This window comes from Argiope bruennichi, chromosome 6 (genome assembly GCF_947563725.1).
Source record: "Argiope bruennichi chromosome 6, qqArgBrue1.1, whole genome shotgun sequence".
Taxonomy (NCBI): Eukaryota; Metazoa; Arthropoda; class Arachnida; order Araneae; family Araneidae; genus Argiope; species Argiope bruennichi.
Genome location: NC_079156.1, coordinates 49,356,086 through 49,369,390, shown reverse-complemented (window position 1 = coordinate 49,369,390; position 13,305 = coordinate 49,356,086). Strand labels below are relative to the sequence as shown.

Genomic DNA, 13,305 nt, shown 5'->3' with positions numbered 1-13,305 from the left:
AATAAGTTTGATCTGACATTTAAAAAAAATTGGAAATGCATATTAAATGTCAGGATCACATGACCTATTAGGAAATTTAGAGTGGGTATTGTGACATCTCAAAATAGTAAAGTTCATCCTTAAGTAGTTCTTGATGCAGTTTCAAAACAAAATGATAATATTGAAGTTCATATGAATATTTGATTTTCGTAACCATTTGATATCATTGGCCCAGCTGTCTGAACATTCCTAAATCAATGTAAATAGTGGCACTTTTAAAAAGTATATTTCACTGACTTTATTCAGAATGGTCAGCTGACCGGGAAAAATCAGGGAAATATAATATAATAAACTAAATTTTTTTTTATAAATCAGTAATTTTTATTGAACATGATAATTTACTGGTATATTTTCATTAGTAGAATGAAACATCGTTGGAAACTAATGAAAACCAAACTATTACTTATAGTCTAAAACAGACTATAAAAGAGAAAGATTAACCACCATGTCTAGTTTATTGCATATATGTCTAAATATGTAATATTTTCGCCGAAAGTTTTTTGTTTGCGTTCCCCCCCCCCCAAACGACAAGTTAGTGGCATAAATAGCGAAAATGGTTTTGTGTGCTATTGGAAATGGCAGCCTAATTAAGGCCCAGCTCCTCTTACAGTTATAATTTTAAGCTTTAGTTTGTCTCTTCTATTTAAAACGATGTATATGGAGCTACCCCCCCCCCAACTCCGCCTTTTCTTCTTTCGAAAGTCAAATTGATCATACCACAGGTTACGGGAGCAAAAATATGAATCTTGGATATTACTATTCAAAACTGATTGTAAAATATTGATCTATTATAATTCCAAAACAATTTATTTTAATTATGCAAATATTTTACAATAATTATTTTTCCACTCTTCTCGAAGATTTTTTAAGTGAATTATGAAATATCGAATGCTATTGCTGTTATTTCTGTAAAATATTTTTAAACATGAACACGGATTACTAAATTCTTCATGTGAATGGATGCTATGAACTACATGAAATGAACATTATCGTTAATATTTTTGCGTTTAAAATTTCTCATACATACAACAAAATAATTTTAAAATAATATTTAAAAAAAAGAGAAAGGCAGCATTTTTTTAATACTGTTTGATATATATGAAATTGTTTTAACAAGAATAGAAAAAATTGATAAGAACCAATTTTCCACTTTTTTTTCTCTATTTTATGGGTTAAGCATCGAGCCAGTGCAAAAGAGATTTTTTTTTTATTAGTTGGCGAGTTAAAAGTCAATGCGATTTTAATTTCATTGCAGAATTTTTCTTATTTTGATGCAGAAATTTCATTTTATATTTGTAAGTGAAATTTTTCTGTTAGTAAAGTTTTTGTTCAGTTCTGATTGACGTGTTAGTAAACAGAATGGAACAGTTCCCACTAGAAGGAAACAAATCATTTCATTTTTTAAGCGCTCTGCCAATATGCATGTATTTTTGTATGCCAATATGCTCCATTTTTCATGAATAAATTCGACAAACAGTTCCGAGTTATGACAGGTTGGCTGAAAGTCGGTCTAGATGGGCATGTATCTTCTAGTGTTGATTAATATATTTTTCAAAAAAAAAAAAGAAAAAAGGGAAAGGTTTTACATAATTGAAGCTTATCTGAAATTCAATAAATGAATCCCTCCCTTTTTTTTTCTCTTGTGAATTGAATTAAGAGTAAAACAGTTTTTCAAATAAAGTGAAGAACATATTGTACAATAATTAAAGTGACATCGTTCTGAAGATATTAGAATCATCCTAACAATTTCTTTAAAAAAAACCTGGAAACGTCAGGGAAATTCAAACAGCAGAAATACTGGCCACCATTTTGTAGTAATAATTTGTGTATCAATATAATTTTGCAAAATTGTTTATAAATTAATATTCCTATCCACTTTTATCATTAAATATAGAAGAAAATCCAATATTTTTTTTGTAGCTATATTCTATCTATATTATATATATATAATTTAACAAATTTTTTAATAACAAACGTCACTCTAATTTATTCTTCTATAAGATCTAGTACATCATTAACTATAACTCTCCAAAATCTAGTAGGAAATGCTCAGGCACTTTCTGGGATTCTCCTTGAGAGACAACAATTTGAATCTGAGATAGAAAACGATTAATAGATGCTTGTATCAGCTTGAGGATTTTTTTAATAATCTTTATTACAATAAGTATCATGGCTTGATTTAAATATGGAATTTGGATCTGCAATTAAATATTGAAGTTTTGAATGAAGATTTCAATTTGCTCTTCTTTACTGATGTAACTTCTCCGCCTCGACTAGATCATCGCTTCGAATTTACACACATATATATTGTAGGTAAATATATGATTTAAATACGAGTATAAATGGATCAAAAATTGTTTAATTAATGCATTTATCTTAAAGGTAATTCATCACTATGATCTGTTTTTGGTATTGTGACAATTCTGATAAATATACAAATACAAAGAAATACAAAACTAATTTTAACATATAGTATTAATTGATGTTTTTCTATTGGAGTTGTCATTTATATGTGATTCAGTACCATTGGGGAAAGAGACAAAAATAATTTGAAGTTCCTTAGCATTGCAGCATCAGAAACGCATTCTTCCTAAATTAATATAAAAAAGTAAAATGCAAACGAGAAAAGAAACAAATTATGTTAACGAATGCTACAGAGGTGTTGAAATTGTAACCATATTTTCTGTGGACTTGAAATATTGTATGTTATGCATAACATTTTTGAATTATTACTGCCATGGATGAGCTTCAATATATTTATGTGTTCAGAAGGGGAGGTGATCTCATTCACTTTCAGAAAAAAGAATGATCCCATTAAAATTTAGCATATTAAAAATACTCTACAACTTTTTTGATGAAATAAGAAAAAAAATGCCAATTACATAAGGGGTTTTTTTTTTTTTTCCCCTTACTAAGATTTCAAAGTATAAATGTGGATATAGTATCAGACAAATGAAAAGAAAAAAACAATGATTAAGAAAACATTTTTTTTTTTTAATATTTCTCTCCATTCACCACATCTGTACATAAAACAAAGGTTTAAAACTACGATTCTAAATAACTTTTTACAATTTTGCACATGCATTAACTATGCACATACATTTTAGGAATGCAATTGAAGACTCTACACTGTACAAGGCAATTTGGAAGGGTTAACTTCCAAAACTAATTTTTTTACATATAATTAATAACCAATTAAATAAGATCTAAATCACATTCCATTCATTTGTGCTACAAATAATCCATTCATGCAAAATAGAATATAAAACATTCCTAAATGAAAACAAATATCACTAAAATTTTTCGATAAACAACCAGTCTTACATTATTTAGAATCAGATACTTGTTAAGGAGTTCAGATTTATAAACAGTGTATAAAAATGTATGCATCTTCATATTTATCATATGAGAAAATATAGTTTAAATATTTAAAGAGAAAACATTTAAACCTTTGTAATTAACAACGTACATAAAATATTTTTTTTTATAGTAGCAAAGAATTTCGATTCTGAATTATCGAATAAGAACAATTCAAACAACCAAACCCCAAATAAAGCTGGTGAAAGTCCAGAGCTAAAACTACACCCACCAAAAATTACTTCAAGAAACTAAACAAATTATTTGTTAAAAACAAAATGCTTTCAAGAAATAATTTGAACAGCACAGCTATATAAGCAAAGAACTCCTTAACATGAGAAAATTGCGTAATGAAATATATATATATATTTATTTATTATTTAAAAATAAATCCATCAATTAAAGTTCTATGATTTATTTGAATCTATCACATTTCTTTTTAAACAGTCAAATTATGCATATTCACGTTTTCAAATCAAAGGCTAGAATTCAGGAAGTGTTCTTCATGTAGGGTAAGTTCTACGCCCTGTACGTCCTAGAGTTGGTCTTTGATTATTAAAGCTAGATTTCCTATTATCATATTCTGCAGGATCAAACATTAAGGGAGTTGTTTGCATCTCTACTGGTTCCTGAAACAAAATTAAAAGAACAGCATGTAGAATGTTTAAATAATCTGTTGATATATTTTTGAATTGATGAAAAAAAAAAATTTATTATAAATATTTCAACAAAAGGAAAAAAATTTTTTGAAAGCCTAAAAATATATAAAAGATAAAATATCAAAAAAAAGAGAGAGAGAGAGAGTGAGTTATCCTATATAAAGGTAAGAATAGAATGCAGAAGTACTTTTATGGTTATGTTCTTTATAAATTTTCTAAAGAATACTACTAATCTAGCTTTTCAAACAGATTAATAACTCAACTTTTAGGAAGAAACAGATCACTTCTCAAGAGCACAGAGAATATTAAATAAAATAATTTTCTGAATATAAGAATTTGTAAAAAGCTAGTCCAAAATTAATGGGTTTAATTAATTGGCCAAAATTAATAGGTCTGTGACAATACTATTCAATCTTTAAATCAATTTAGAAGAGAATCCTGCAAAATAATAAGCTTTATTTTTATGTCGAACTGTTCTTAATTCTATAATTATGGTAAGTAAACAAATACAAAAAAATCTAAAAACTTGGATTTTTCCTTGTAAATTTTTACCCTTGACTTTGAAATTTAGAATCAAAACACATAATTCATTATAAATGATTTTTTATAAAAAAACATGAAAAATCTTCATTAGAATTCTTTGCATGATGTTATGACAATTATAAAGAAGTATTTACCTGTGTTTCTACCTGTGGAGGATTATAAGGTGTGTGGCTTGGTTCTAAATCAGCAGAATTATTAGCAGGGGCACTTGATGCTGTAAAATGAAAAAGTCATAAATTAACCTTTATGTGAAATCATTAATATAATTAAAATTATAAATAAGCCAGAACGAAGACTAATAGTTAGTAGAATGATAAGTAGAATAATGGATAAAAACAAAATAATTATATTATATATATATATATATATATATATATATATATATATATATATATATATATATATATATATATATATATATATATATATATATATACACTTGTATTCTGTAATATATATTGTTACAAATCTGTAATGCTGTGTCCGAGTATGGTTAGTTCAATCACGTTTTATGGTCAACTCTATTGTATGTTGAATCAGTGATCTCGCGGCTTGGTGAAAAAATAGATAATGCTGGAATCTTCCAGAATTTTGGCAATAGAGCCAATGGGAACAAAAATATGCTGGATTATTCCAGGATCTTCTCTGCTTGGCTCCGGGAACTATAAAAGGCCGGCAGTCTAAGCTGAAGACAAACGTGGAAAGAGTCGCTGAAAGGTTTAGTTTAGTTATATTAATGTCCCATTTTAAAGCAACACTAGGGCTATTTGCTGAAAGGTTTAGAGTTGCTTAGCGAGTCAACGGCGAATAGTTGTATCAGCTCAGAGAAGCGGAGGTGTTCTGTGGAGCTAGACCAATTGATGAATTGAGCTGTGTGCCAAACCTGGGTGTTTATTATAAAAACAGCATCAAGTCATACGTGGAGTAGTAAGTCGTCAGCTGGATACAGCTAAAGTGAGGAGACGTGGAGAATTTATGGCATTTGGAGAGACTGTAAAGTGAAGCTACATAGATTTCCACCTCGTGCTGAATTCTGTCTGACCACTTTGTGAGCTGAGGTTGTTATTAGTACCAATTACTACTTGTGGGTTTCTGTTTGTTGTAATGTGTTGCTGTGTATTGCACATGTTCATCAGTGTATTCGTGTTTGTATTTGTTTCTTCATGTAAAATCCTGAATTTGCTGGAATTTTCTGGTATAAATATTTAGACTTTTAAAGAACTGTTTTTTCATTGATTAACAAATCGAAAGAACCTTGAATTCATAATAATATGTATATGTTTTGGAATATATGGAGAGTTTCAAGAAATTAAACAAGCATGCAGCACAAAACTATTTTTTTTTAAATATGTGAAGTACTTGAATACATTAGTCATATTTAGGACCATTTAACTGAGCATAAAGATACATTTTGTAACAAAAGCTTGACTTGCTATTTGTTGTGTTTTAAAGATTTTCCAACTGTTTTATTAAACACACACACACACACAAAATTACTTACTTCCATCAGGTATGAAGAGTTTAGGAGAACTAGTACTTTCATACGGTGATGGAAAAAGACTTTCTGGTAGAGCACTGGCCTTTTTTGTGGAGCCACTGGTATTTAGAATGTCCACATAATTTTGCCTCATACCTTTGAATAACAAATTTTCTTTTATTAATATTTAAAAATAATTGTTTATATTATATATATATGTAAATGTGTATATACAATTAGTATTATTTCTGAATTTCAAAAACAGTAAAATAAAATGTACATAATGGTATAATTTCATATTATTCCATGCATATAAGTCTACTAATGAGGTAAAAATTAAAGAATAGCTATAAAGAACTATGTTTAAAGATCTCATTCAAACTAAGCTTAAAGTAGATGGATTTAAATTTCTAGATAATCCAGATATTAAAATAAAAAAAGTTTAATGCAAAAGAAATTATAATTTACAGAAACTAATAAAGCATCATGAACAAATAACGGTTGTGCCATGAAAAATTCTTTTAGACAAAAAAGAACTGCACATACTCTTAAGACCACCAAAACATAATTATTCTCCAACAAAAAACTGCAAATGACTTTTTTTTTACAGATATAATTAATTTAAAAGTAAATGTCCAAAAAATTTTCTTCTTGCACTATTTTTTTTTTTTTTAAACTTAACTTACCTCTGGTTTTTGGCCTTGAAAATTTATTAACTGGCATTGATGTAGATGATGGAGGAGGCACTGTGTTACCAGGTGGTGCAGCTGAACTAGAAGGTGGTGCTGAACTACCTGGAGTTTGGAAGGTATTCATGGAAGACTTTGAACCTAATTGGGTGAATACAATTTATTTTAATATTATTCAAGTAAAAAAATAATAACACTAACTCAAAATTCAATATTTACAGTCTAATTTTAAAGGAAACATTAGAAAATTTACAGAAAAAGTATTGATAATGATTATGATTGAAAATTTTGTACAAATGTAAAATAGAGAAAATACTTTGCTGAGCAATGAAAATATAATATAGGTTTACAGTATGTATAATGTGAAATGGATGCAAATATTAAAAACTTTTTAAACACCTTATCAACAAAATTTAGTTCATTTGTAAATGCATGCATACATAAAATCATATTTTCTCAGGATAGAATTTTTTTATATAAATTTATAATAAATTATAATTAAAAAAAATTTAATTTTAAATATTTTTTATTTTAATCTTTGACAAAAACTTTTCCTATTTTAAATGACATTTTTTAATATGAAATGGTGAATTTTAAAAATGTTATAACTTGAGATAACTAAGTGATGAGACTGAATCGAGTCTCGTCACTTAGAATAGCAATATTAAATAATATTTAATACAAGAAAATTCTAAAATTTTGAGCTATGAGCAAATAGAATCGAATCATTATATTTTTAAAATTGGAAATTTAAATAATCAGTAAACTGAACATGCAACAGGAAAAAATGGGTTAAAAAAGTTAATCGCACAAGAGACTGGGGGAGGGAATTTCTATTATTCTCTAATACAATTAATTTTAACTACACAAATGAACCATAATTATTAGTTAATATTAAGAATTAGTTAAAAAAATATCCAAACTAAATAATGCTGGTAGATTTTTATCACTAAAATTTTAAATTATATATGCAATGTTAAAATTAAAATGGCAAACATTTCCCAGTAGATAGTGATACATTAAATTGATTAAATTAATAACACAAATAGCTTTTATCTTGCTTTGAACAGAAACAATAAGACAAAAAAAGAGGTACAGGAAGAGTATAGCAAATTTAAATTACAGTTTTTAAAATTTTTCATTGACAATTTCACATCTTGTAAAAGTTTCTTTCTATAATTTTTCTGTGAATCTTGCTGCACTTTGCCAAGAGTGAAAAATCTTTACTTTCTCCTTCTATGTTAGAAATTTCTTTCTTTCAATACTTTTCTTTTTAATTCCAGCAAGCAAGTATATACAGTACATTTTATTCATAGTACAGTAAAATAAAAAATATTTCACAAGAAAAAAAATCCTCCTTTTAAAGTACAGATGTATTTATAAAAAAAAAATCTTACATGCCTGTTTTTTTTTTTTTTTTGAACAAAATGGCTAACATATGTTCCTATTTTTTGCAAATTTACAGCTAATACAAAATTACATTGTTAGTTCTTTCCTTTGCTTTTTGAACAAAATGCAGAATTTTCTCAGATCATCTGAATATTCTTTCAGTTTACCCTTTCCAGCTGGCACACTCTATTGGATATAGTATATGTGGATTGCTGAATATATTCAAGGGAAAGACTGTAACATGGATTTTCTTAGGAGGATAATTTACAACTGTTTTAACTGATACTTTCTGTGCAACTTAGAGTTTACTAATGGGTTTCTGAATCTGATATTTTTTATTTTTGTTGGAACTGAATAATTACAAACACATAAACTGATATCAAATTTTCATTTCTTCAGTTTTAAAATACCTAGGAAATTGAGCTAGACTTACAAAAGAGCTAACGCACAAACATTTAAAAAAATAAAATCTGAAGAAAAAAGGTTTCTTAAAAGCTTCTTTTAAATTTCAAATGTTAGATATAGCAAAAAAAAAATTTTTTTTCAGCAAGATTGGTCTAACAAATGATTATTTTCAAAAGAAAAAAAATGACAAAAAGTACATCATAAAAGGATTCACTATTATTGAAAACTTATGGTTTCAAATTAAAATTTCGTCACATTGGCATTTTTGCAAGTGACTAATGTTATTAAATTAAACTCAGTGGCACAACAACCTATGGAGGCCAAGGCCTTCAGTGTCCATATCTGCTTTCTTGACCTAGGGTCCCTGGATGCAAGGCATATGTCCCGGTTAGGTGGTCAGCCTAACGAGGAACCCCCAGTGTTTAGTTCCCAAGCATGCTTAGTCCTCAGTTTAACGACCAAATGAAGGGATGAAAGGCTGAGTCAACCTTGCCCAGCCTGAGGACCAAACCTCGTACCAGTGCATTGGGAGCAGACAGCGCTACAACTATGCCACCGGGCTGGCTGACTATTGTTATCACGTAAAACAATAAATTTCCATTTGACATTGTACAGTAAACCCTTTTCATACGTCTTTCAAGGGATTGCTCCAAAACAATACATTGATAAGATTGAGAAGCAAATATAAGTAATGTACTAAAGAGGCTTCACAGTAATAAGAACAAAAGCAGCTAAATTTCATACACATCTTTCAAGTGAATTTTTAGAGCAGTTTCTCTCATGTTTAATGTATCTATTTCTTTTGTACACCAAATATGTCGTTCTTTATTCTTATTTTTTCCATCGACCAGAGTCAATCTGCCCAATTTTGTTTAAGAACCCAAAAAGGGTTAAATATACAATTACCAAACAAAACTAAAATAAATTATTTTCTATCCAGAACAATAAAGACAAAACAAGTTTGAACATTTCTCCAAATGCAATGAGATGGTCCCCTCCCTCCCATATTACCTCTTTGAAACAATCATTCCAATATTCAATACACAGTAGTGCTCACTGTTGAAGAAAGTGGCAGCAATTTAAAAAAGTTCACTAAGTATTATCTTAACGTATATCAAAACTTTTGGATTCCCTCCCCCAAATTCTATCCTTTCACTGCTTTTCTCAAACAAAATTAATCAAAAGTGAGATTTATGATCCTGTTTTCAATTTATTGTATTCAGCACATGCAGGAACAAAAAGAGAATGTTTTCTTTGACTTCAAGAAAATTAAGCACGTTTAAGGACCTTTATTTTCTTCCAAAATTAAACACTTTTAAGGTGCTTACAACTGGCTGTTTATTTTAAGCACTTTTCATGATGCTACACATAATGATTAAGTTATTAATCCAAATATGCATTCCTCCCTATTTTATACATAACATGATTTTCAAAAATGGAGAATTTTCCCTATTTGATTTTTCTAACGTTTTCTTGAAAAACAGTTTCTTATTACGTTTTCTAGAAAAATCCTTTTAGAAAGTCAATGGCAAAATATTTACAAAAATAGTACCAACATACATAACATATAATTTAATTCATCACTACCATCACTAAAATTTCTTTTTTACCTGAAGTAGAAGTGATATGCCTATAGCAGCAGTATATGCTCACACTATTCCATTTTACTTTTGATACGAATAATTGTAACTTTTCGTTTTAGTACTGATGGTTATTTATGTCCTGCCCAAGAAGGTGTCCTTCAACATTTTTCACTAAAGGTGTCTCACTAATTTCATGTATATTTCTACTTTGAACATTTCCCATTCATAATGAAACTGAAAAGCATTAGGTTGCTAATAAAATAAGTAATTAAGGTGCATAATTTTGTGCCCTCTTCAGTAGTTGATGAATATGGAATGCTGACATATTATACAGATCCTGACAAATGACCATCAAGAGCAAATGAACAAGTTAGCATTGTATACCAGTTTTAAATATTGTTTAGTTATTAGCGTTACTCTTCTTAAATTTGATACTTGAGAACATTCCCCTTTTTGCCTATTTTCAAGATTACTAAATTTTAAAATAAATGTTCAACAGCACTCTTTTTTTAATAAGCTAATTAGAATGCACATAATTGCAAACCTAATATTATCTTAAACTCACAATAACCATCAATGAACTACTATTTATTCTATTTTTACAATTTATTTTATTATTTATTAGCTATTTAGTTTTTTGAAACTGCATTCACAAGTCTTCTTGATTCATGTTTGAATTCTCTATAAAAAGTAAAGAACAAGAATCTGTAAGATACATTTTTATTCCGATATATGAAAAAAATTGAAAAGTGAATATGCCATATCTGCCAACTATTACAATGCTCGACTTTAGCTTTTAATTAACACCAATAGCTTAAACATGCAAAGGGAGTTGAGGAGAATTTGCCCATGCTTTTTTAAAGAAAATTCTTTATGCAAAATACAAATAAGAATATTTTAAATCATGGCACTTTAAACTGAAACTTCGTTAACCAATTGTGAAAACAACACAACACAGTACTCAATATACCTAGAGTCAAATATAGTTACATCTTGCAAAATTCTCTTTTTTCATAAATGTGAAAAAAAAAATTATACGCCACTAAAAAAAACAGTAACAAAACCAATTTTTGCATTAATATTCATTAATGCTGTTAAAGTCATATTAACAGTAACCACATTTCAATAATTGTTTTCTAAAATATCTTTTTATAATGGCTAAATATCTTAAGACATGACTTTACTATAAATTAAAGCATAACAGCATAATATTTACAGGGAATTAAGTAATTTTTAAAGATTAAGCATAAACATTTACCCATCAATTCCATATCTGTAGGAGGAGCTAATGGTGCATTTGTTTCATCATCATCATTGCTGTCTGTATTTCTCCAACACTGTTTATTTTCATCCCAAACAATCTTAGAAAAAATAAAATTAATGTATGTTTACAATAAATATTATAAAATGTATGTGTATTATGAAAGAAATGCATACTCACTGTGGGATTTTTGTCATCTGGTAAAATCATTTGATTAGGACCTTTAGGTAGAAGTCTACTGAAAATACCTCCAAGCCAAGTCTTTCCAGCCTGCAATTAAGGAGGAAAAAATAGATTTAAAACTTCTAGTCTGAAACATCAGAGCACAATAAGGCTTGATTCCATTTATATTTTATTTTTAAAATTTAATCACAATTACCTTAAAGCAAAAATATGCATAAAAAAAGTATTAATATCATTGCAATGCATGGGAATATATATCCAGAAACCAAAGCAATAAAAAGTATTGCTTTAAAATATAATAAAAAATATTTTTAAAAAATTTATTAAATTAGAGAAATTGCATGAAAATAATTGGTACTTGAAAGTTTTTTAAATAGTGCAAAAATTATTTTCATACAATATGCACTTTTAGAAAAACTATTTAAATTTCAACTAGCCTTTAATATAAAGAGAAGATACTTTTTCAGCAAACACTTACTACCTAAAATGAAATGAGTCCAAATAAATGTTTGTTTGTTTTTCATGTGTATTGTATAACATAGATTACAGATAATATGCCAACCCGTAAATATCATGTTAACAAAAAAATCATTAATTATTCATAATATATTTTCAAAACAATAATTTATTTCAATGGATTCCATCACTATTTAAATATGATCAAAACAGTTCTAAGATTTTCCTATTGAATTAAATACTAAGCTTTAATAATTAAGCTTTTTACAAGGAATTTAAAAAAATTAATAATAATAAATATGTAAATCTAACCTGTGTAGTAGATTTATCTTTCTTTGTTTCTTGTTTCTGTGTTTCTTTTGCTGTGCTTTTATTAGCAACTGATATGCTACCAGAACTGTATCTACTTCCTGAGCTCATAGCACTGTCACGTCTTTCTCGATGAGAAGTTTTATTAAAAGTATTAGAACTCTCATATATATGCTTGTTTTCATTTGCCTAATTAAAAAAAAATCATGTTATAGAAATTTCAAAAAATAAAATCAGTTCCTAAAAGAAAACAAAAAATTATAAAGTACATTAAAAAATGCATAAATTTGTTATGATGATAAAAATCTCTGAAGAAAATAAATAAAGTGTGTTTTATATTTCTATATAACATAGCAGTTGTTCATAAACAACCATTTAAAAAGATGATATACATAGTTGTTAAACTGGAAAAAACAGTACAAAGTGAATTTTAAGATTTTATTTCAGTGTGATAAATTTAAATAATAAATTCTCATTTTAACAAATAAAAATTCAAATTAATCAAAAAATCCTATTATATATTTTCAAATTCTATACACAACATATTCAATATAAAGGTCATATTATTACTGTAATGATTCTATAATATCCAAAGAGTACAATTTATTAAAACAATTCACAATTTTAAATTTAAAGATTCTACTTTCATATCTGTCTCCCCCCCAATTTCTATATAACAAAATATATGAATAGTTATTGATGTTCCAGCAATTACTATCAAACACAGAATAATGCAAATTTCTTATCAAATTTTTATATGAATATGAATATTTTATATGAATATAATTTTTATCAAATGAAAATAAAAGAAAACTTATAAATTTATCAAGTCTACAAACAAAATAAATTATCCAATTAAAAGTTCAATACATCAAAAAATTTTCAATTTGATATGAATAAAAATGAATGGCATAAAATTGTTACGAGTTGTTGAAATTAACAAAAACTTGATCAA

General features: G+C 27.4%; 1 protein-coding gene across 7 annotated transcripts in view; it reads right to left on the bottom strand.

Moving 5' to 3' along the window:
- Nucleotides 1–3,795: 3,795 nt before the first annotated feature.
- The window catches only part of LOC129971262 (protein transport protein Sec16B-like), a 47,693-nt gene continuing 38,183 nt past the window's right edge, over nucleotides 3,796–13,305 (bottom strand). For all 7 annotated transcript variants that reach the window (XM_056084857.1, XM_056084862.1, XM_056084859.1 and 4 more), the window contains 7 exons: nucleotides 12,354–12,539; nucleotides 11,583–11,672; nucleotides 11,400–11,502; nucleotides 6,762–6,905; nucleotides 6,100–6,231; nucleotides 4,733–4,812; nucleotides 3,796–4,025 (listed from right to left, as the gene is read on the bottom strand). In XM_056084857.1, coding sequence (XP_055940832.1) covers nucleotides 3,900–4,025; nucleotides 4,733–4,812; nucleotides 6,100–6,231; nucleotides 6,762–6,905; nucleotides 11,400–11,502; nucleotides 11,583–11,672; nucleotides 12,354–12,539 — 861 coding nt within the window. In that variant the 3' untranslated portion in view covers nucleotides 3,796–3,899. The remainder of the gene's footprint in view (nucleotides 4,026–4,732; nucleotides 4,813–6,099; nucleotides 6,232–6,761; nucleotides 6,906–11,399; nucleotides 11,503–11,582; nucleotides 11,673–12,353; nucleotides 12,540–13,305) is intronic.